Below are 22,377 nucleotides of genomic sequence, written 5' to 3'. Positions count from 1 at the left end.
TCCTGCTGCTCTTACATCCTTCACTATATGCATAATGGTCCCGACATTTCAACAATACTGTTGATTCAAGGAAATCATAAGAGAAAGTAAAAATTATTGTAAATTGATTGGTCTCCATGTTTAAGCTGGTAGGGTTTTAATGCCGACAGTCCCAGAATTCCAAAAAACATTCTGATACATAAAAAAATAAAATACATTGTGAAACCCAAACGTATTCTGTGGAATTCTTCCAAACGCACCAGAGAACAGCACCAGGGTAACACATTTAATGTGACTACGCCCTTCGAGTAATCACATCCGTAATGAATAATGTGAAGTTATATGCATTGCCAAAGTCCAGTAGATAATCAAAAAAACTCACTTTTGTATAGAAGCATGAAAACGCTTTTTTTGGATGTAATAATAATCATTGATTTTTGGTGGTCACTCTGTAGGGGTCATTGAGTATTCCCCAGCTCCAGGAGATTGAGAGGAGCATCCACAACATTATCACAGAGAATAATGCGGTGTACATAGAAGAGGTTCCCCTGGCCCGGGCTAAAGACATCCCAGGTCTAAGGACTGTGGATGAGGTAACTGTGTGTTGATTCGGGGACGCTCCTACCCAGATTAAAAGGAATAATGTTGATAATAACTGTGTTTTGTAAAGTGTTGTTCAATTCTCTATTATGTTGCTAAGTGTCAACCCAATGGTTGCAATTTGTAAGTGCAAGATATTCTGCATAATAGTGTGTTGGCATTGGAGGATTCCCGAATCCTCTGTAATTCTTCCTAGGTGTACCCTGATCCGGTGAGAGTGGTGTCCGTGGCAGTTCCCGTAGCAGACCTGTACGGTTCTCAAACGGACAGATGGGCGTCAGTGGAGCTCTGCTGTGGGACGTAAGTCTTGTCTGTCTGTCTCTCTCACTCAATCACTCTTTCTCCCTCTCTATGATAGATTCAAAAGGCATTTTTAAATGTAGGACTTAACATTACTTGTTATTTGCCATAAGATATTATGAAATGACAATATGCACTGCCGTACCTTTCGGGCTGTGAGAATGTGGCAAATTGTTCTATATACTGTAAAAGAGCCAAAATTAGAAGAGACAGTAGAATGTATACATTTTATCGTGGGTTAAGGATAGAAACGGTTCATATATTTGGAGGAGTAGATTTGACAATTCCTATAGTTGTGAACAGTGCTAAATATTTTATGTTCATTGGCTGTTTCTAAAGGGCTACTAGACCAAGCGGTTTTCTCTTTTTCAGGCATTTACTGACGACCGGGGAGATCGGGGATTTGGTTATCATTTCCGAGAGGCAGATGGTTAAAGGGATCAGCCGTATCGTGGCAGTCACTGGAGACGACGCCAGAGAGGTGTGTTATATAAACGCAAGAAGGCATAAAACTAAATAGGTCGTGACTTATTGTGAATATGCCAGAGGTGCATAGTAGCGGACTATATAATCACGTCACTTTATCCCATGTATTCTCGTGTTTTACAACACCATTTAGTCCCTCGCTCAAGACTTTTGTTTTGCTGATTAAGTATTAATTTTGTACATTTTCCTATTTAGGAGGTCATGTATCACTGATCTTTTAAAAAACACTCCATGATCAAATAAGCATCGGATTGTTGGAGGCATGGGCTTGTGGGAGTTTCCACAATATTTCTTAAACCAGTTCTTTCCTTTCAAATTAGTGAAGGGGAGTGAATAAGTGCACACTTTGGAGGAAGGAGAGATAATTGGGACGTAGCCCAAGTTGAGAGTTTTACAGAATCACAAGTAGCTTTCAACGAGATTCATTCGGATATTTGTCGTTGTTTTGTTGGCTCACAGGCTCGAGAGGCGGGTCAGGTCCTGACCCAGGAAGTGGAGTCTTTGTCAGCACGTCTTGCAACGGTCACCAGCCCCTCCCTCGCCGATGCCAACCGACTGGCCAAAGAAGCGGGCATACTGACAGATGTATGTATGCTTTTCCATTCCTTCCCTACTGACCTAACTGATGGTCATTTAGACAGACAATATTGAAAATGCTCCAAAAGGCAATTTCAGACAGTATTACATGATTGCCTAAGTGTTTGAATAGCTGAGAACATGGGACCTGCATTTTTTAAATTTTAGTTATTTGTAACAGTATTTTTATTGGAATTTCACCATTTCCACCCATATTAAGAGATACAACAACAGAGACAAAGCACACAGAACAAAAACAAGAAAAACAGCACCCGCTTACACATATCTACGCGCATATATATACACATACATACATACACATACATATACCCATGCATATACACACACATACGCATACATACGCGCACACACATACACACCCATACATACGTACACCATTTTCCTCTTCCGGCTCGGTGCTTCTCTCACCCCATTACCATCATTGCGTCTCTCTATACATACATTTTAAACAAACTTACAAACAGAAATTAAACAAAAAAGCTCAGTTTAAACCAAGAGGTTAGGTTTCACACATGGAACGTACAGTGTAGTTCTGAAATACATAGATCCCCGCCATTCTAAGAGAATCCTTGCAGCATAATAGCTGATACCTCAGGTTCTAAGGTAATTTAGAACATACTTTGAAGAACTGGTCTGTTTTAGAATGCAATGTACATGTCAGATATTCCAGAGGCACCCATTCAAATAGTATCTTATGCCAATCTTTAATAGAAGGAACCGTATCACTAATCCACTGTAAAATGATGTTTTTCCTCGCTGCGAAGGTAAGGATGTTGTAAAGCCTCCTTTTACCCACATAAGTAACATGCCTACTAGGGAGACCTAACAGTAAAGAAACTGGGTCCAATTCTAGATCAACCCCTAGGATCTTTTCAATTTCTTGCAGAACACCAGACCAGTATCTTAGTTTCTTAGTATCTTAGTCATGACCATAAACAATGTGTTAGGGTGCCTGTATCAGTTTTGCATTTAAGACACTGAGGGGAAGAGGAAGTGGGGCTAAAAGCATGTCTGCGATTTAGGGATATATGCAATCTGTGTATTATTCTTAATTGGATTGCTCTAGTACGGTTACATATTGATAGAGGAATTCTAAATTCCTTTAATGTTTTAATTGCCAATACCAATTAGCACTCATTTCTAATTCATTTAATGAGTTGTAAGTTCATTAATTATGCATGAAGTAGATCGAGACCAGTCTTAAAAGCCAGGTTAAAGAGCGTTTAATTCCAGAGAGTACTAACCCATACACAGATTTCCACAGGTTATAAACTCAAAATGACATCATCAGTTTCCCACGATAGCCCCGTTGTTTTTTTGTTTAGGTCCGGAGATGCTTTCTACTCCCCTCATAAACCAGACATTACAACCTGTCTAAAAGATACAGATTTCTCTCAACAATGGAACAAAACAAAACATTCTTATCTTGTCTGAAAAGCTTTTTCTCCTCCTTGACCTTCCCAAGAGGCACAGACAATCAAATTAGTTCTGCATACATTTTCAGTAACAGCTTAATCCAATAACCTTTACTTTTCATATCATAACATAATAGTATTAGAATAAATGGTTTCTAATCATTAACGAATACATAATTGATCATCTAAACTATATTTTCCTCTATCAATCCTCCCTTTGATCAAATATTATACATTCAATTCTACATCTAGTTTTATTTAATCATAAAAAATATAAGTATAAACGAATTTAACTAACCTTTTTATAGAGGTTTATCAGATTATCATATGAATAGACACACACGTAATCAACAAATTAACATTATTATTTTACATTTACATTTAAGTCATTTAGCAGACGCTATCCAACTCTCCAAATATCATTAATCAAATCTAACCTTAACTCCAACTGTTTTTAAACCTACATCAGAATCATAACTCTTCCTTCTGGATTTTCGTCACGACCTTTATTAAAAAACAGTTTAATCATGGAAACAAATTACAATCTAATTCCCCTTCATCTCAACACTAGCCTCATCAAACATAAATTCCCCACAAATGACAGATCCAGATTCGTCCACTTCCTCTGTAGATATGCCTTCAGTCCTCCACGGGTCGGAACCTGGAATTGGCCCATAACGGCCCCATCTGTAGTGTCATTGATCTCTCTATAGTCCTGGAAACAATAACTTTCATACATACACGCAATCAACCACGTACGTACAAGACTAACACAGTCACACAGGTTAAGGTGGCCCATAACACCACATTTTTCCATAAATACTGTCAACCCAATTTAATTCAGAGAAATATCCACCCCAGAGTTTCTGCCAACCCGTGAGCCAGGGTGGTCAAACCAGCTGAGGCTTCGGGCACTGATTCGTCCGGGCTATGCCATTCGGGATGAAAGTACAACACATGTTCCCGAAGATCACACATACCCTCCCTTTTCAGCCAATAACATATCCAATGCAATTCTATTCTGCCAAGCCATCAGGCTGGTTGCTTCAGTCTGTTCTGCCAAACCTTTAATAACCCTTCTGGTAACTATAATTAATCCAGTCTACATTTGTATTGAGAGTAGACCACTCTAATCCTGCTAGTATCTGATTTCTTGCCTTGAACTCATCCGGCACACCTCGTGGAACCCCAATGTTATCAATATATACTCTGTCGCCAAAAGACCCAGATGGAGCATCTCTACTCTCTCGTTTGGCTAACTTCATGTCTTGGTGTTGTATGAGTGTAAAAGGCATTCCTAAATGTACTAAGGCACATAGTCCAGTCCAATCAGTCGGCAATACTGGCCACAAACTCATTCCCCCGCACAACCACCAGATGTCCGCCCTGGCCCAATTCAACATTTTGAAATCCCCAGAGTTCAACCAGCCTGTTAAATCAGACATGGTCTCGTCAGTGGTAATATTCTCTGTCCTATTGCAAGACCTAACTTCCCCCACGTATTTCCCATGTGTACTGTATCTGGCCAAACAGTAATATTCTCCTCTCGTCACGGTAAAGGGAGGAAGTCCCGATCCAAGGGGAACCTGGGGATATAGACAGTGCAAATCAATACAACTGTCATTATCTGGCATCCCTGCTTTCATGAACAGCCCCACCATACATGCCATTCCCTTAGGGGAATTAATTCCGTTCAGTGGGAAAGGGATGGTTGTTAACTGGGGTTTTGCGTTTGCACGGGCATAACATTCATCTTTAGCCACTGATCTGGCCGTATATTGAATCCATTCCAACCATAAGTTGGACTCCCCAAATCCAGTCTCTACCTCTATAACTTCTTTAAGGTCCTTGGTCTGAACTATTCGTACTGGTCCTTTACCCTGGATGATTACACTAGGACTTGCCGTTGTTTTAGAGGGATTGGTTGAACTTCGGCCAATCATATTCTCCTTATCGACTCTAACTTCTGCCACCTGGAACGGTACCATACTATCAGTTGAAAACTGGTCGAAGCCCACATACCATAACCCGAGGTCCTGAGTATTGACCGCCTTAATGTTAATTCGCACCTTTATACAATACTTCCTCTGCTCGGGAACACAGTCCAAAACGACAACCCTTACTATACTCCACCTGGTCCCAAATTGAGTGTATGGGTTTGCGTAGCCATCTCTTTCAGTGTGAGCTATGACCTGGCTCATGTCCCATGTCCCATGGTTCTAGACTGCCAAGGAGTGAATGACCCCAATTGGTCTACACAAAATTCTACTGAGAGATCCTTGCCCAATTCCACCCTCACTTCCTTACTGTTTTGTTTCAGTGACCTTTTGAGAATCTTTGGTAACATCCCATTTCCCTCATCTAGCACATGAGTCAAATTATCCTCTTTGGCACTCTCCGGGGGATCATGGTGAATCAGGAATATGGCCCCCACAATAAAACAGCTCAGGACGGTCAGTGCACACGTGAAGCCCCACCCTCTCCCAGAGAACATATCAACAGCCAGAGGCCAAGCCATCACTTCACTTCTATGAACGCTCACAGCTGGGGAAAGGTCAGGTATAGGGAATCTTCAGAAGGAGTTTGACCCCCGTTCCATATGGGTCACGGTTCCTCTCCTCCTCCTGTGACCGCTCGACAGTGCCAGTATGACCCACCCTCCTACAATGTGTGACATGTACCCAGGTAGCTCTTTCGGCTATTCTCACAGTGAAGGCAGTCACCAGTAGTACTTGGAATGGTCCCTCCCACCGAGGCTGCTTCCAGTTTTTTTTTTTTTTTTTTCAATGATTGGATCCAGATCCAGTCTCCTGGTTGAATCTCGTGTGCCACCTCCCTCTGTAGTTCTCCTGCTGGGCATAAAACTTTTGACATACGTGTTTGATTAATGAACAACCTCCTCATGTGTTCCACCATACTGCTTTCTATTTCTACCTTTGCTTCCTCCAATCGCCCTAATTGGGGCATTCTATAGGGTCTACCAAAAACCTTCTCAAATGGAGATAGCCCCTCCCTATCAGGGGTTATTCTAATAGTCATTAACACTATGGGCAGGCATTTTATCCAGTTCATTCCAGTACTTAGGTGTGTTTTCCTTAATCAACCTTTTACCGATCGATTCATGTTCTCGATAAGGCCAGCGCTTTGGGGGTGATAAGAACAATGTTTCTTCATATTTATATCCAATTTCTGACCTATATGATCAATTACTTGATTAGAAAAATGGGAACCATTGTCGCTATAAATAGTTTTCTGGTAATCCGAATCGCGGAATTATCTCCTGACATAATGCTCTAGCCACTGTTTCTGCGTCTGCTGAGGATGTAGGAAACGCTTCTACCCATTTGGTATATTTCAAAGTGCTGTTTAACCATTCCTACCATCCCCCCTGTTGATACATGGCTTTGCCCATGTATCAATACAGCAGCATATTTAAACAGTGACTTAGGTAAAACAGGTAGATTCCCTTTATGCCAAATACCTCCTCTATCTACAGCTCCCATTCTGACCCATTTAGTAACTTATTTACCCACTATGTTATCTTTGCTCTTCCTGGCCCCCCCCTCTAACTTCTCTGCTCTCCCACCTTCAAGGTCTCTGCGGTGCGGGGTCGTCCTGTCTTTTCCCCTATCTGTCTGTACTGTTATCTTTCTCATTTTTCCAAATTTGAACTACCTATTCTCACTGTTTGGCTCTATCCAAACCCATGGACCCTCTCCTAGAAAAAAACATATCTATGAACGGCTTTTCTCCAAATTCTACCTATTTCCTCAATCCATCTATATTAATCCTAACAATAATCCTAAATCATCACAGATGTCCTACATTCCTGCTAAATGCAACACCATTCAAAAACTCATAATAATCAATCAAGGTCTAATAAATGCCAACCATATCATATGAATCCTTCCTACACTAACAAGCCCTCTCCTTGGGGACCCTCAGTCCTCTATCTGACAATAACATGGATTTAATGTGTTGCAAAGTGTGGAATAAAACTTTGGTCAAGGATAACAGAGTAAAGCGGAACAAAGCATTCTTATACCCCATCTGGTCCTCTCAGCTATTCTTATCCAGCATCAGGTGGGCACCATGCCACCCTTCACGACAGGGAGAACAAACATACATGGGTCATCCTCAGTCAGTAAATAATACAGGAATTAGGGTCAGAAATCCAGTAACCACCATACCGGTATACTTACCAAACCAGTCTCCCAACCAGGGTGGACAGTCAGACTCCTCTACCCCCGCCATGGTCCTCATCTCAGCAGATAGTGCATCAAGCCCATTTAAGGCCCTTAGATATACTACCATCTGGCCTAGTGTTATTAGGGATATACGTACAACATTGTTCACTGAACATTTGTAGACTCCCCCCTGACTAGCAAGAAGCATATTCTAAGCAAGTCCATTCTGTATAAGACAGCCACAAATTGTCCCTACCATCAAAACCAGTCTCCGTGCCTCATTGATCAATAGCTGAATAGTCTAACATTAATTACCTGAATGGGATTTTTAGCATAGTGGTGACAGGTTCGGTCCAGGGGTGATAGAGGAGTGTGTCTGGCCCCAGTCCGTCTGAGACCTCCGGTTTTGGCAGTACCTTAATAGAAAACACACCCACCGTGTCTGTCCCGGTCCCTTGCAGTCCGGGGGTGCAAGTGCCTGCATCAGAGAGCTTAATAGTTTTGATGGTTAGTAGGATTTCATCACCTTTACAAAGTTCAACAGTGCTCCCAGGTTTCCCCCATATCATGGAAAGCCTATCCACCTTTGTGGGGTCCCCTATGCTATAAGATATCCTCTTCTCCAGTCCCAAAACTGTCCCAAGTAGGTTATCATACGGACACCCTCCCCTATTACACAGGTAATGTCTCCCGTCTTTTGACACTCCTGTAACCGAGTGTTAAAACCAAACAAAAATATCTCAATTTCTTCCCTGCCCTGTTGGCTCTAAATATGTTATCTTCCACTATTTATTCTCAATAATAAATATGACTTTCTCTCTGTTACAATACCAAATCCCTAATAGCCCATTCAAAAAACTTCACAGCTAATGTTATAAGACAGAATCCTGAACCACTTTCTCATTTGCGGTTCAAACAGTAATTCTAACCCTCAATCAAAACTGCTTTATTTCTAATGAATTTACCTTAAAACTAGTAACTCAATATGACCCCATTCATTATACAAATGACTCTCCCCCGAGGCTGATCAGACCTTGGGAGCCAGTCATGATAAGGTCAAAAGGTCATACCATATTAGGCATAAAGAACCCTTTATCTTTTGAATAGAAATAGTCACCTGTATTATTCAAACCCATAAAAAAACATATCATAAGGTTCCATATGTGAGCCTGTCTCTTTAAAATACCCTTGCACTAAACAAACAGTTCTAACAGTTGTTCCATGTATATAATTTGCAGACCTTTTTCAATTTGGTCGTTTAAAGCTAATAATTATGATAATCCCCTTATGACCATGCTACCTTTAGATACAATTAACCCGATAACATTATTATCCAATGCATTACTTTTTCTCTCTGCCGCAAATGTCATACATTTCACAGTGTAAGGAATCCGTAATTTAATCCCCGATATTTAATAAATATGCATTCGCATTCTCTCATGGCTCCTTTAATTTACTTATCTTGGGTAACTTTCATCCGTTCCGGAACAAAGAGTTCTACCTAAACCCGCCAGAACACACTGTTCAACTAAGTTAAATCAAACCCAAAAATTGACTATAACCAATAAACAAAACACTTTTATCTCAACTTCTGAAAGGTTTACTTGAAGCCTCGATACACACTCTAATAGCCATACAGTTTGCTCCGTTATTGCCAGTTTTCTGGTGACAAAAGTGTCGTGCTAGTGACGTCATCATCAAGCGCTCAATCTGCCAATTCGTAGCGACTTCAAATGAATTGTAAATAATTATTGTTCGATTAACCAAACCTAATTTGTCACATCTGTTCAAATTCTGAATTATAATTTACCACCCCAACCAATCATCTCTAAATTCGCCAATTTTATAAAATCTTTTCGATGGGCATAAATCATAATTGTCTCTTTGTTATCATTTAGAATCCATTTTGCTCTAAATACCTGTCTCGTCTTTGACTTAGTATTTTAATTACAACTCTATTCCCAATACGTTATTCACTTGTCTAATTACAACTCAGACCAGCATTAGCGAAAATGCAGAGAATGCCTTGTCTCTGGGAACAGGGAAATCCCCTTAACTCAAACCCAATAATTCTTATGATCCCTTCACGTCGTTCGTTTTAAATCTCTTGATGTATCATGTAATTTATTTTTCTCTCTTCGAATTGTCGTCCTACAATATTTTTTTCCCACTGTCATACACTCAAACCACTGATTACCGTGCACTGTCCCTTTAAGATAAGACTTTTCCTTTGTTCCCCGCAACGAGAACGGAAACCAGATCGTTTTTAGAATACGTTACTTTTTTGTTCAAATTCACTGGCGTTACCTTAACCAAACATCAATAATCAGAAAAACAATCACAACTTCTTACGATTAAACTATTCTTACCTAATTTATAGTCCAAAGCGCTGCACTATATAGCCCCATTTGAGTGTCTAGCAATTCCGTTGCTTGGCTATAGACACAAATCTGCCCGCCTTTGTAAAATATATATTCATATTCCGATTGAGTTAAGTTTTAAATTATAATCAGAGTAAACCCAACCGAACTTCTCAATTTAATTTACCCTAACATTTAACGTACCCTGTTTTTGTGTTAAACTTCTCATGTCAATTGATTCATAAATAGCCATAACGTCCAGGCAGGCTGGAATTGTATTGTATCTCTCCGTTATCCCCTTTTTCACAGTTAATTGTATTTGTTACTCCGACATCTAGACAACAGAAAATAGCCCAAATTTAAACGCCCAACGTTTTCCCTCAGTTCCCTCTCTTTACTCGATTGTCGCCTCTGACTTCCCCACAGTTAAATTACAACCTGTTGATGATTTTTTTCGTGGAGTGTTACACTCCCAATTTTGTTACAATTAAAACATCTTGTATTTTTCTTTTTCACATTATTACCACATTCCTTATGTATTTGTTTTACCAGGAATTCTAACTTTTCGACATCTAGGCGTCCGTCAAGACCATACCTTTTTCCCCATTTAGGACAGAAATCTACATTCCTTCTATCTTTTTTGTTTCATATAACGGTAATCTTCCGTCTCTTCAGAAAGCAGTTTAGAAGGGTTACTACCCATTATAGTAAATTCCTGCCCCTCCTACTAATTCCAATCTTCAACCCTTTATGTTAATTTCTCTTTATTGGAATCCTTATCTACTTACGCCTAGTAATTCCAATATCTAACACCTTATGGTTAATATCTATTTTATTGGGATCCTCATCTACTGAAGCCTGACATTAAGTTTCACCCGTATACGATACATTACTGTTCCTTTAGGACTTTTGCTAAGATTGCCGCTCCAAATCAGCCTATTTGTAGGGTTGACCGAAGACAAATAGACGGAGTCTCAAGAGTCTCCATCCACTCGTCGTTCAATCTGATACTAGTTTTCACCCGTATACATGATCAATGTTCCTATAGGACTTTGAACTTAAAATATCGCCCCAAATATAGCTTAATCTGTAGAGTTGATTGAAAATGACCAACGGAAAAGCAACTCAATTGTTCCCCATAATCTACTATATATCTATGGGGTCACTTGTTCCGTCTCTCCGCTGGATACATTGTTCAATCTGACATTTAACTCACCCGTATACAGTAATCCTCGTTCCTTTAGGACTTTTAACTTGAAATATCGCCCCAAATATAGCCTACTTGTAAAGTTGACCGAAGACAAATGGACCGAGGCCAGTCCCAAAACCAATCCTGCAGTGTCTATTCTTGAAAGCTGATGGCATAAAATCACCTGTTCCGTTTCTTCCCACGGAACCTCAACCACACGATCACTTTTCACTATCAAGAACACCGACTACTAAAAACCGGGAAAGACCCCCCCCCGTCCATTCATCGCTCACTCCCGTTAGTTCTGGGGCTTCTTTCGAGGCATTCCCTCCCATTCTAAATCCTTGTTGTTCCCTTGTAGCTATGGTATCTAATCCCTTATCTATGCCTTACTATATAATTTTCAAATTCTATGTGCGTGCAGTTCTATAAATTTGTAATTTACCGTTACTTAGTTACTTCTAGTTACTATCCTGTCTGCCTATGTGTGTGTTCCTTTAAAAATAATCAGTATGTATTTTCCATCCTGTGAACCGCGTCCATTGAAGACTTTTGATCGGACAATAACATTTCACCCAAAGGATATTCCTTTTGGGACTTTCAACGTAAAATGTCTCAAATCTCACTACTCTAGACTAAGTTGACCTCTCCTGTGAACCACGTCTATAGAAGACTTTTGATCGGACAATAACATTTCACCCAAAGGATATTCCTTTTGGGACTTTCAATCGTTAATGTCTCGAATCTCACTAATCTAGACTAATCACTTATCATTTGATATTAATTTCTTTCAGCATTGTACAGGTTCATTTATTCTGTTCGCCTAGAATTACCCTGCCTTCTCACCAAGCCTAATTTATCCTCACCTATTTTAACATACCTATCTGCTACTTTCCGCAGTCAGCTTCCCATATACAGATAGACTATCAGGTAAAAACTTTATTTAGGTATGTTTATTGAATTATTGGCCATCCTATTTGTACGGAACAAGCGTCCTAATTCTCCAATGCGTACTATATCACTCCTTAATAATCCTTCTGGCTTGCAAGACCAGGCTTTATTAAGCTCTAGTTTATTTGATGGTAGTGCACCTTACCTCAGGGTCAATTTCGGACCCTGCTTCCTTTTTATCGATATCCTGGTTAATACCCCCGGTAGAAACCCATTTTATTTGTTCGGAATATTCAAGCACCTATTATTGATCAAATTCAACTCCTTTATAACATTTTAATCAATAAATATCCTAAATAATCCCTCCCAAATTCGAGAATAAAGGCTACTTTACCTGCTGCCGACTGGGATAAGCATTGTTCGTTGTATCTAGTCACCCTTCCTGTCCTCCGTGATAATACGCAGGCCTGTTTTAATTTTAACCTCAATTCAGAGGTCAGGTCTTTAGTAAAACGAGTCAAAAACTCGTCCGTGCACGATTTTCAGCGTATTACCTTCAGATAACAGGTAGAGTTGTTTAGATCTGGCTCAAAGGACCAAATTGATAGAGGAATTCTAAATTCCTTTAATGTTTTAATTGCCAATACCAATTAGCACTCATTTCTAATTCATTTAATGAGTTGTAAGTTCATTAATTATGCATGAAGTAGATCGAGACCAGTCTTAAAAGCCAGGTTAAAGAGCGTTTAATTCCAGAGAGTACTAACCCATACACAGATTTCCACAGGTTATAAACTCAAAATGACATAATCAGTTTCCCACGATAGCCCCGTTGTTTTTTTGTTTAGGTCCGGAGATGCTTTCTACTCCCCTCATAAACCAGACATTACAACCTGTCTAAAAGATACAGATTTCTCTCAACAATGGAACAAAACAAAACATTCTTATCTTGTCTGAAAAGCTTTTTCTCCCCCTTGACCTTCCCAAGAGGCACAGACAATCAAATTAGTTCTGCATACATTTTCAGTAACAGCTTAATCCAATAACCTTTACTTTTCATATCATAACATAATAGTATTAGAATAAATGGTTTCTAATCATTAACGAATACATAATTGATCATCTAAACTATATTTTCCTCTATCACATATAGATATTGTTTTTGCATATCTCCAAATGTCCTCCCACATCTCTTCGTCAATAGTAACAGACAATTCTTTCTCCCACACTTGTTTCACCCTCTGTGTGTTGACAGCAGAAAAGGACCTTAAAGTATCATAAAACAGACTTACAGACATTTTCCTTTGTGGGAAAAAAAAGCATTCTTTCAATGACAGACACATCAGGGTTACCAATTAAGGTGGTGCTCTTCAGAATATAATGTCTTACTTGTAGGAAGCGGAAAAAGTCCTGCTTTGGGAGTCGATATTTCTCGACCATCTGCTCAAATGACAACAAAATCTTATCAGCAAATAAGTCATTTAGCCTGCGTATGCCCTTATTAAGCCATAAGTTAAAGCCAGCATCCAGCAATCCTGGACTGAAATCTGGGTTGTTAAGAATTGGGGTAAGAGCAGAGGTTAGTTTGGACCTTCCCAGGAAGCGTTGAACTGACCTCCATACTTTGAGTGTGTTAAGTGTAATGAGATTATTGCAGTGATCTTCTACAGATTTGAAACTTCTGAAAAATAAAAGATCCTGTAAGGTTATTCTGAAAGAGAAGTCTCAATGTCTAACCAAATAGAGGAGTCCTCATTTGTAATCCAGTCAGAAATATAACAAAGGTGGGCACACCATTGATAGAGCCTGATATTGGGCAGGTCCAATCCGCCCATAGAACTTGGCAGCTGCAATATTGCCATCTTAAGTCTTTGCTTGCGTTTACTCCATATAAAGTCAAGTCAAATGTATTTATATAGCCCTTTACATCAGCTGATATCTCAAAGTGCTGTACAGAAACCCAGCCTAAAACCCCAAACAGCAAGCAATGCAGGTGTAGAAGCACGGTGGCTAGGAAAAACTCCCTAGAAAGGCCAAACCCTAGGAAGAAACCTAGAGAGGAACCAGGCTAGGCTATGTGGGGTGGCCAGTCCTCTTCTGGCTGTGCCTGGTGGAGATTATAACAGAACATGGCCAAGATGTTAAAATGTTCATAAATGACCAGCATGGTCGAATAATAATAATAATAAAGGAACTTAGCCATCCATTTACATCCTTTATTACCTTATTGGAGAGTAATACTGGGATCATTTGGATTGGGTAAAGTAGTCTAGGTAAAATGTTCATTTTCAAGAGGGATATTCTACCCAACCAAGAAATCGGGAGAGAGTTCCAGCACTCCAGATCCTGTCTTATTGTATCAAACAAGGGAACAAAATTGGCTTTGTACATTAGCTGGAATTTGGGAGTTACAAATATACCCAGATACATGAAACCCGAGGGAGACCATTTAAAAGGGAAGGGGGAGAAGTATTAGGTACAGAGTGTAGGCTACCAAGTGGCATAGCCTCTGACTTAGTAAGGTTAATCTTGTAGCCTGAGAATTCGCTGAATAATTCAATAATATTAATAAGAGATGTAATTGAAGTCTCGGGACTAGAGATGAATATCAGGACATCATCAGCATACAAGCTTATTTTATGGTGAACATCACCAATGAGAAGCCCCTGTATAGCAGGCGTTACCTTGATGGCCTCGGCCAGTGGTTCCATAACGAGTGCAAAGAGGGGGGATAAAGGACATCCCTGTCTGGTACCTCTGTGTATAGAGAAGCTATTTGACCTTAGCCCATTAGTAAGGACAGCAGCCTGAGGATCATCATATAAAACTTTCACCCATTTTATAAAGTTGTCCCCCAGACCAAATTTATTTAGAGCAAATAATAGGTAAGACCACTCCACACGATCAAATGCTTTCTCAGCATCTAGGGAGAGCACAAGACCATCCACAGCACTTTGTTGGTAGGCTTGAATTACATTAAGAAGCCGCCTGACATTGTTGCATGACTTACGGCCCCTAATGAAGCCAGTTTGGTCTCCTTTCACAATTAGTGGCAGTGAGTCCTCTAATCTTGTGGCTAGAATTTTAGAAAGCAATTTTCTATCCACATTTAGAAGGGAAATTGGTCTGTACGAGGAACAAGACTCTGGACATTGTCCCTTTTTGAGAATAAGTGAAATGTTGGCTTCTCTCAGCGTTTGAGGGAGTTGGTCATTTGAAAATGAGTGGTTAAACATATCACGTAATGGCTCAAGGTTCAGGCCATGGAACTCTTTATAGAACTCACTACAAAACCCGTCTGGTCCTGGGGCCTTACCATTTTGCAGGTTCTTAATTGCGAACATTATCTCTTCCTTGGTAATAGGGGCATTAAGGAGGGACCTCTGCTCTTCGGAGATAGTAGGGAGCTCAATCTTACAAAATAAGTTCTCCATTAATTTGGGTGCATCCTTTGGAAGTTCTGAGGCATAAAGGTTTCTATAACATTTCTTAAATGAGTCACTTATCAATTTATTTTCATATAAATGATTACCATCAGAATCAGTAATAGTAGCAATTGACTGAGAGTCAGCCCTCTTTTTAGCTAGGTATGCCAAGTACTTTCCTGGCTTATCGCCATGTTCATATAGCTTTTGCCTGACAAATCTCATTTTCTTTTCAGCGTCCTGTGTTAGGAGAGAGTCTAACGTTGATCTATTGACTGATATTTCCTTTAATAGGGCAGGAGTGGGCGTTTTAATGTAGTCCTTCTCTTTAGTTCCTAATTCGCCCTCTAACATTTTTTACTTTTCCCGCTTTTTCCGTCTCTTAGTAGCTGTGTATGACATAATCAGACCCCTGGCATACGCTTTACAGGTCTCCCAAAGGAGCGAGGGGTTATCTGTTGATTGAGAGTTAATAGAGAAAAATGCTTTAAACGCTGTAATAAAATATGATGTGAATGTGTGGTCTTTAAGAATGGTTGTGTTCAACCTCCAATGTCTTGACCGATTGAATGCCCCGTTGAGTTTTATGTCCAGGATCACCTCAGCATGATCAGATATGACTATGCTTCCTATCCTAGTGGATAAAACAGACTGCAAAGACGTCCTGGGCATAACAAAATAATCTATTCTATTCTGACATCCATGAGGTGCAGAGAAAAAAGTTAACTCTCTGTTGAAGGGATGAAAAGCTCTCCAGACATCTGCATACCCCAGATCATCACAAATAGCTTTAAGTGACTTAGCTTGAGGAGAGAGTGAAGATATACCGCTGGTTCAACAAGCAGTTAAAATCTCCTCCAGCCACTGCAGTGTCTGAGTTTAATTCTGAAAAGTCTAGAAATACCTTAGTGAGGAAATCAGGGGGGTGAGCAGGGGGGAAGTAAATATTCATTATGGAAATGTTCTGCCCTAAATTTTAGTTATTGACATAGCCTTGTTCTGTTCAATGTTCTCCACCTATATATATGTACTCTAAATACCCCAATTCATGTTGTTAAGTTCAAAAGAATACAAGATAAAAACTCCTTACACCATTCAAACCAATGATGGTTCGAAACTTTAAAGGTCATTTACTCAGAATCATCTTTTTGCAGATATGACCTTATAGTCCCAAGCTACCACATTACTTTAAATAGATAGAATTAAATGCGAATATGACACATGCTTAGGCCTTATTTGTGTTTTGTCCCAGGCAGTGGATTGCACTCCTATACCACAGTGGAAGAGGAGGGAGCTTCAAACTCGCCTCAAAGGTCTACAGAGGACAACCAACACAAGCATAAGGAAACTGGAGACCAAAGAGGTATCACAAGCACACAACCCCATTGTCCTTTCAAACGTGTATTATATCCCCCACAATAACCATTTCATGTGACAAGTAAAAATACATAAATGATCCAACTTTTTGTATGCAGGAAGACACATGAGTCACAACAGCATTATAAAACAATCACAATAGTTAATGCATGATAAATACTGCATGATAAAGCATTATACTAATTGTACTTTTAACTACTTTCTCTTTCTTACTTACTTTTGTTCCATTTTCAGGCTGCTGTGAAAGCCCAATCACTATTCATAAAGAATAGCAGCAAGAATATTGTAGTGGACACTGTGGACACAGACTCTATATCAGTATGTTTTTCATCTGAATTTCTGATGAGGCTCAGTAGTTGTTTAACATCCACAATTAGATCGTTTTGCCCCATATAAAACTAATGCATCAGTATTCACAGCGAGGGAGTTACTGTATTTTATCAATCACTTTCAATGCAACCATACTTTTTTGGGAAACACCTTAGATTCTAATGATGCACTTAAAGTGGGATCTAATGATGAACTTACCGTTACAAAGGCTCTGGGAAACTGAGCCTCAATGTAGTTGATCCCATTGCTCTCATTGTAGGTGCTGATGAAGACAGTGAACCAATACAGTGACAGAGCCCCAGAGACCCTGATCATGCTACTCTCCCACCAGCAGCCAACGGGGAAGGTCCTGTGTGCGTGCCAAGTGCCTAAGGTATAGGGTCTAGCTCTTACATCACTGTATTTACTGATATGGCATTTCCTCTTAATATGTCAAGTAGAGGTCGACCGATTATGATTTTTCAATGCCGATACCGATTATTGGAGGACCAAAAAGACGATACCGATTAATCTGCAGATTTAAAAAATAAAATGTATTTGTAATAATGACAATTACAACCATACTGAATTAACACTTATTTTAACTTAATATAATACATCAATAAAATCAATTTTGCCTCAAGTAGATAATGAAACATGTTCAATTTGGTTTAAATAATGCAAAAACAAAGTGTTGGAGAAGAACGTAAAAGTGCAATATGTGCTATGTAAGAAAGCTAACGTTTCAGTTCCTTGCTCAGAACATGAGAACATATGAAAGCTGGTGGTTCCTTTTAACATGAGTCTTCAATATTCCCAGGTAAGAAGTTTTAGGTTGTAGTTATTATAGGACTATTTCCCTCTATACTATTTGTATTTCATTAACCTTTGACTATTGGATGTTCTTATAGGCACTTTAGTATTACCATTGTACCAGTATAGCTTCCGTCCCGCTCCTCCCTGGGCTCGAACCAGCAACACAATGACAACAGCCACCACATCGAAGCAGCGTTACCCATGCAGAGCAAGGGAAACAACCACCCCAAGGCTCAGAGCGAGTGAAGTTTGAAATGCTATTAGCGCGCGCTAACTAGCCAGCCATTTCACTTCGGTTACACCAGCCTCATCTCGGGAGTTGATAGGTTTGAAGTCATAAACAGCGCAATGCTTGACGCACAATGAAGAGCTGCTGGCAAAACGCACGAAAGTGCTGTTTGAATTCATGTTTACGTGCCTGCTTCTGCCTACCACCGCTCAGTCAGATACTTAGATACTTGTATGCTCAGTCAGATTATATGCAACACACGACACGCTAGATAATATCTAGTAATATCATCAACCATGTGTAGTTAACTAGTGACAGGCAGACTCCTTGTGGAGTGCAACGAGAGAGAGGCAGGTCGTTATTGCTTTGGACTAGTTAACTGTAAGTTTGCACGATTGGATCCCCCGAGCTGACAAGGTGAAAATCTGTCTTTCTGCCCCTGAACGAGGCAGTTAACCCACCGTTCCTAGGCCGTCATTGAAAATAAGAATGTAAAAAAAGATATATCGGTGCCCAAAAATACCGATTGGCCCTAATTAATCGGCCATTCCGATTAATCGGTCGACCTCTAATGTCAAGGGTGGGGAGACTAAATACATAAAGTGCTTTCATTTCTTAATGGTAAAAAAAGATGGGGGAGAGTGGGGTGAGTTGTGCCAAAGGGTTAGTTGAGCCACCCCTTGTTTCTAGGAAACCATACACAAAATTAATAGTGTGACCAAATATTTAGGGAGAGGTCATTATTTCATGGAGTCTGTGAAGGAAGAAAACACATGGGAAAAGTGGTAAGCAAGTTCGGTCCAAAACCCTGATATTAACAAAGTCAAATTGATTTGTTATTTAGGTTTCATGATTATTTTATCTAAACCAAAGTAGATTGTTTTAAGACGGTTTTGTACATCAGTTGGGGTCTCTATAAGCTGTAATATGAGGTTCTAACCCTAGCATGAAAGTGCATCCTTGTAGCGCTATGGGCTAATATATTCAAAATTATTGCTTTGTGGGTAATTGATCTAATGGCTAATCAATATACCTCAAATGAAGATTATATTTTGGCAGTTTTATGCATACTATTTTGAAGACAGCTCGCGTTCGTGTGATTAGTCAAGTTCAAATGATGAAAAACACCTTCCTCAGTTGGATTCGCCCCCCTCTAGGCCACAATTTAAGTATTTTCTTCCCAGGTGTAATGCAGGGCATTATCGCTGGGATATGAGGTTACACCAGGACCTGAGTCTATGTTAAAAGTGCAAAGTTTTAGAATTGTGTCCCTATGCTCAATTTACCCCATAATCAAGGTAGGTTGTGCCAAGAGACCACTTTTTTTTCAACTATGTTTTCAAAACTGTTATGTTTACATGAATTCTGATTATTTTCAGGGATGATCAACATCCTGAAATATTTGTAGATATCTATGTTAGAAAGAATAGTATATTTCCTTTGATATAGTGATCCTGAATGTAAATAATGTCTCAACATACCCCACTCTCGCCTACAATGCATTTGGAAAAGTATTCAGACCCCTTGACTTTTTCCACATTTTGTTACGCTACAGCCTTGTTCTAAAATGGATTAAACTATTTATTTTCCTCATCAATCTAAACACAGTGCCCCATAAAGCGAAAGCAAAAACAGTTTGTTTCTTTATTTTAGCAAAAATAAATAAATACCTTATTTACGTAAGTATTCACACCCTTTGCTTGGAGACTTGAAATTGTGCCTAGGGGCATCCTGTTTCCATTGATCCTCCTTGAGATGTTTCTACAACTAGATTGGAGTTCAGTTCACCTGTGGTAAATTAAATTGATTGGACATGATTTGGAAAGGCACACACCTGTCTATTTAAGGTCCCACAGTTGACGATGTCAGCAAAAACCAAGCCATGAGGTCGAAGGAATTGTCCGTAGAGCTCCGAGACAGGATTGTGTCGAGGCACAGATCTGGGGAAGAGTACCAAAACATTCCTGCAGCATTGAAGGTCCCCAAGAATACACTGGCCTCCATCATTTTTAAATGGAAGAAGTTTGGAACCACCAAGACTCTTCCTAGAGCTGGCCGCCCGGTCAATCTGAGCAATCGGTGGAGAAGGGCCTTGGTCAAGGATGTAACCAAGAACCCGATGGTGACTTTGACAGAGCTCCAGAGTTCCTCTGTGGCGATGGGAGAATCTTCCAGAAGGACAACCATCTCTGCAGCACTCTACCAATCAGGTCTTTATGGTAGAGTGGCCATACGGAAGCCACTCCTCAGTAAAAAGCACATGACAGCCCGCTTGGAGTTTGCCAAAAGGCACCTAAAGGGCTCTCAGACCATGAGAAACAAGATTCTTTGGTCTGATGAAACCAAGATTGAACTCTTTGGCCTGAATTCCAAGCGTCACGTATGGAAGAAACCTGGCACCATCCCTGCGGTGAAGCATGGTGGTGGCGTCTTAATGCTGTGGGATGTTTTTCAGCGGCAGGGACTGGGAGACTAGTCAGTCTCAAGGGAAAGATGAACAGAGCAAAGTACAGAGAGATCCTTGATGAAAACCTGCTCCAGATCACTCAGAAGCTCAGCCTGGGGCGAAGGTTCGCCTTCCAACAGGACAATGACCCTAAGCACACAGCCAAGACAACGCAGTAGTGGCTTCGGGACAAGTCTCTGAATGTCCTTGAGTGGCCTAGCCAGAGCTAGGACTTGAATCCGATCGAACGTCTCTGGAGAGACCTGAAAATAGCTGTGAAGCAATGCTCCCCATCCAACCTTACAGAGCTAGAGAGGATCTCCGGTGAAGAATCTGACAAACTCCCCAAATACAGGTGTGCCACTCTTGTAACGTCATAACCCAAGAAGACTCGAGGCTGTATTCGCTGCCAAAGGTGCTTCAACAAAGTACCGAGTAAAGGGTCTGAATACTTATGAAATGTAATATTTAAATTTTCTAAAAACCTGTTTTTGCTTTGTCATTATGGGGTATTGTGTGTAGATTGCTGAGGGGGGAAAAAACATTTAATCCATTTTAGAATAAGGCTGTAACGTAACAAAACGTGGAAAATGTCAAGGGGTCTGAATACTTTCTGAATGCACCTTATGAAAATAATCTCGAATAATATTTTTTTTTGTTTTGTTTTTACTGTCGCCTTATATGAAACATTTGATCTCAAATCCAAAAATGCTGCAGTAAAGAGCTAAATTAAAACATGTAGCTTCACTGTCCAAATACATGTGTATATTCACACACTCTTTACCCACCTGTTCTCTCTCTCCATCACACCAACACTCACTCCTGATCTTTGTCTCTCCATAGGGCTTTAGTGCTCTCTCTGCCAGTGACTGGGCCCTGACAGTGTGTGCCCGCCTGGGAGGGAACGCAGGTGGCTCTGCCACTGTGGCAAAGGGCACAGGGAGTGGGGCCAACCTCACTGAGGCACTCAGGTGTGCTGAAGAGTATGCACAGGACAAGACCCAAAACGGATGCTAAGTACAAATGTCCAGGGATCACAAGCCCACATTTACCATAGGGTGTAGGCAAAATACACCGCTGTTCAATGGAAAAGTTCTTCAACTGCCGCATGGCGGGTTGATGACAAAAGTACATATTACAGCATACTACAGGTTGGAAGAACCAGCTATTTTTTTTGGGGGGGGTGTGACTGTGAAGTTCAGTTTGGGTGACTTTTAAAAGGACAGCCTATTGAAATGAAATGATACTGACATCTAAGATATATAGTTTCCCCTGTTGTAGCATAGTAGCTATAAATAAATAGACTGAGGGTTACCCATCTGAATTCAACCCATTGCGCTAATCATTAGCTAGATCACAAACTCTAAACATTATCTTGTTGCTAGTTAGCAACATATTGATAATTTGAATGTCCCACTGGCAATCATCCAAGGATCATGTACTGTGAATACCACCTGCCCCATGGTACGTTTAGCCCTGGTCTTTCCTATGCAGTCAACACCATTGGCGAGTGCCAACGGGCATAAACCATGCCACTGCTAAAAACTCTGGTTCTAAAATGGTGCAGTTCACAAATTTTGGGGATTTGAGAAATACGTTGAGGCTAATTACAACGCTCTGTGATCCTCCTCTTAACAGTGGCCATCAAAACTGATTTAAAATGTGTGTTTTCCAGCGACTACATTAAGAATGTTGTAGGCCACAATGACTTGACATGCATGTTTTTCTCCACGTTGTTCTCCACTGCAATTTGAAAGCACTTTGAGGGGGA

General features: G+C 40.2%; 1 protein-coding gene across 2 annotated transcripts in view; it reads left to right on the top strand.

The window, feature by feature from the left end:
- The window catches only part of aars2 (alanyl-tRNA synthetase 2, mitochondrial (putative)), a 36,055-nt gene extending 14,271 nt beyond the window's left edge, over positions 1 to 21,784 (top strand). For both annotated transcript variants that reach the window (XM_035778794.2, XM_035778793.2), the window contains exons 15-22: positions 435 to 572; positions 776 to 879; positions 1,252 to 1,360; positions 1,825 to 1,950; positions 16,682 to 16,792; positions 17,041 to 17,124; positions 17,396 to 17,509; positions 21,450 to 21,784. In XM_035778794.2, coding sequence (XP_035634687.1) covers positions 435 to 572; positions 776 to 879; positions 1,252 to 1,360; positions 1,825 to 1,950; positions 16,682 to 16,792; positions 17,041 to 17,124; positions 17,396 to 17,509; positions 21,450 to 21,623 — 960 coding nt within the window. In that variant the 3' untranslated portion in view covers positions 21,624 to 21,784. The remainder of the gene's footprint in view (positions 1 to 434; positions 573 to 775; positions 880 to 1,251; positions 1,361 to 1,824; positions 1,951 to 16,681; positions 16,793 to 17,040; positions 17,125 to 17,395; positions 17,510 to 21,449) is intronic.
- Positions 21,785 to 22,377: the final 593 nt, after the last annotated feature.

The sequence above is a fragment of the Oncorhynchus keta genome, chromosome 10 (assembly GCF_023373465.1).
Source record: "Oncorhynchus keta strain PuntledgeMale-10-30-2019 chromosome 10, Oket_V2, whole genome shotgun sequence".
Lineage (NCBI taxonomy): Eukaryota > Metazoa > Chordata > Actinopteri > Salmoniformes > Salmonidae > Oncorhynchus > Oncorhynchus keta.
The sequence above is the reverse complement of the archived record's forward strand: the minus strand, read 5'-3'. Positions and strand labels throughout refer to the sequence as shown.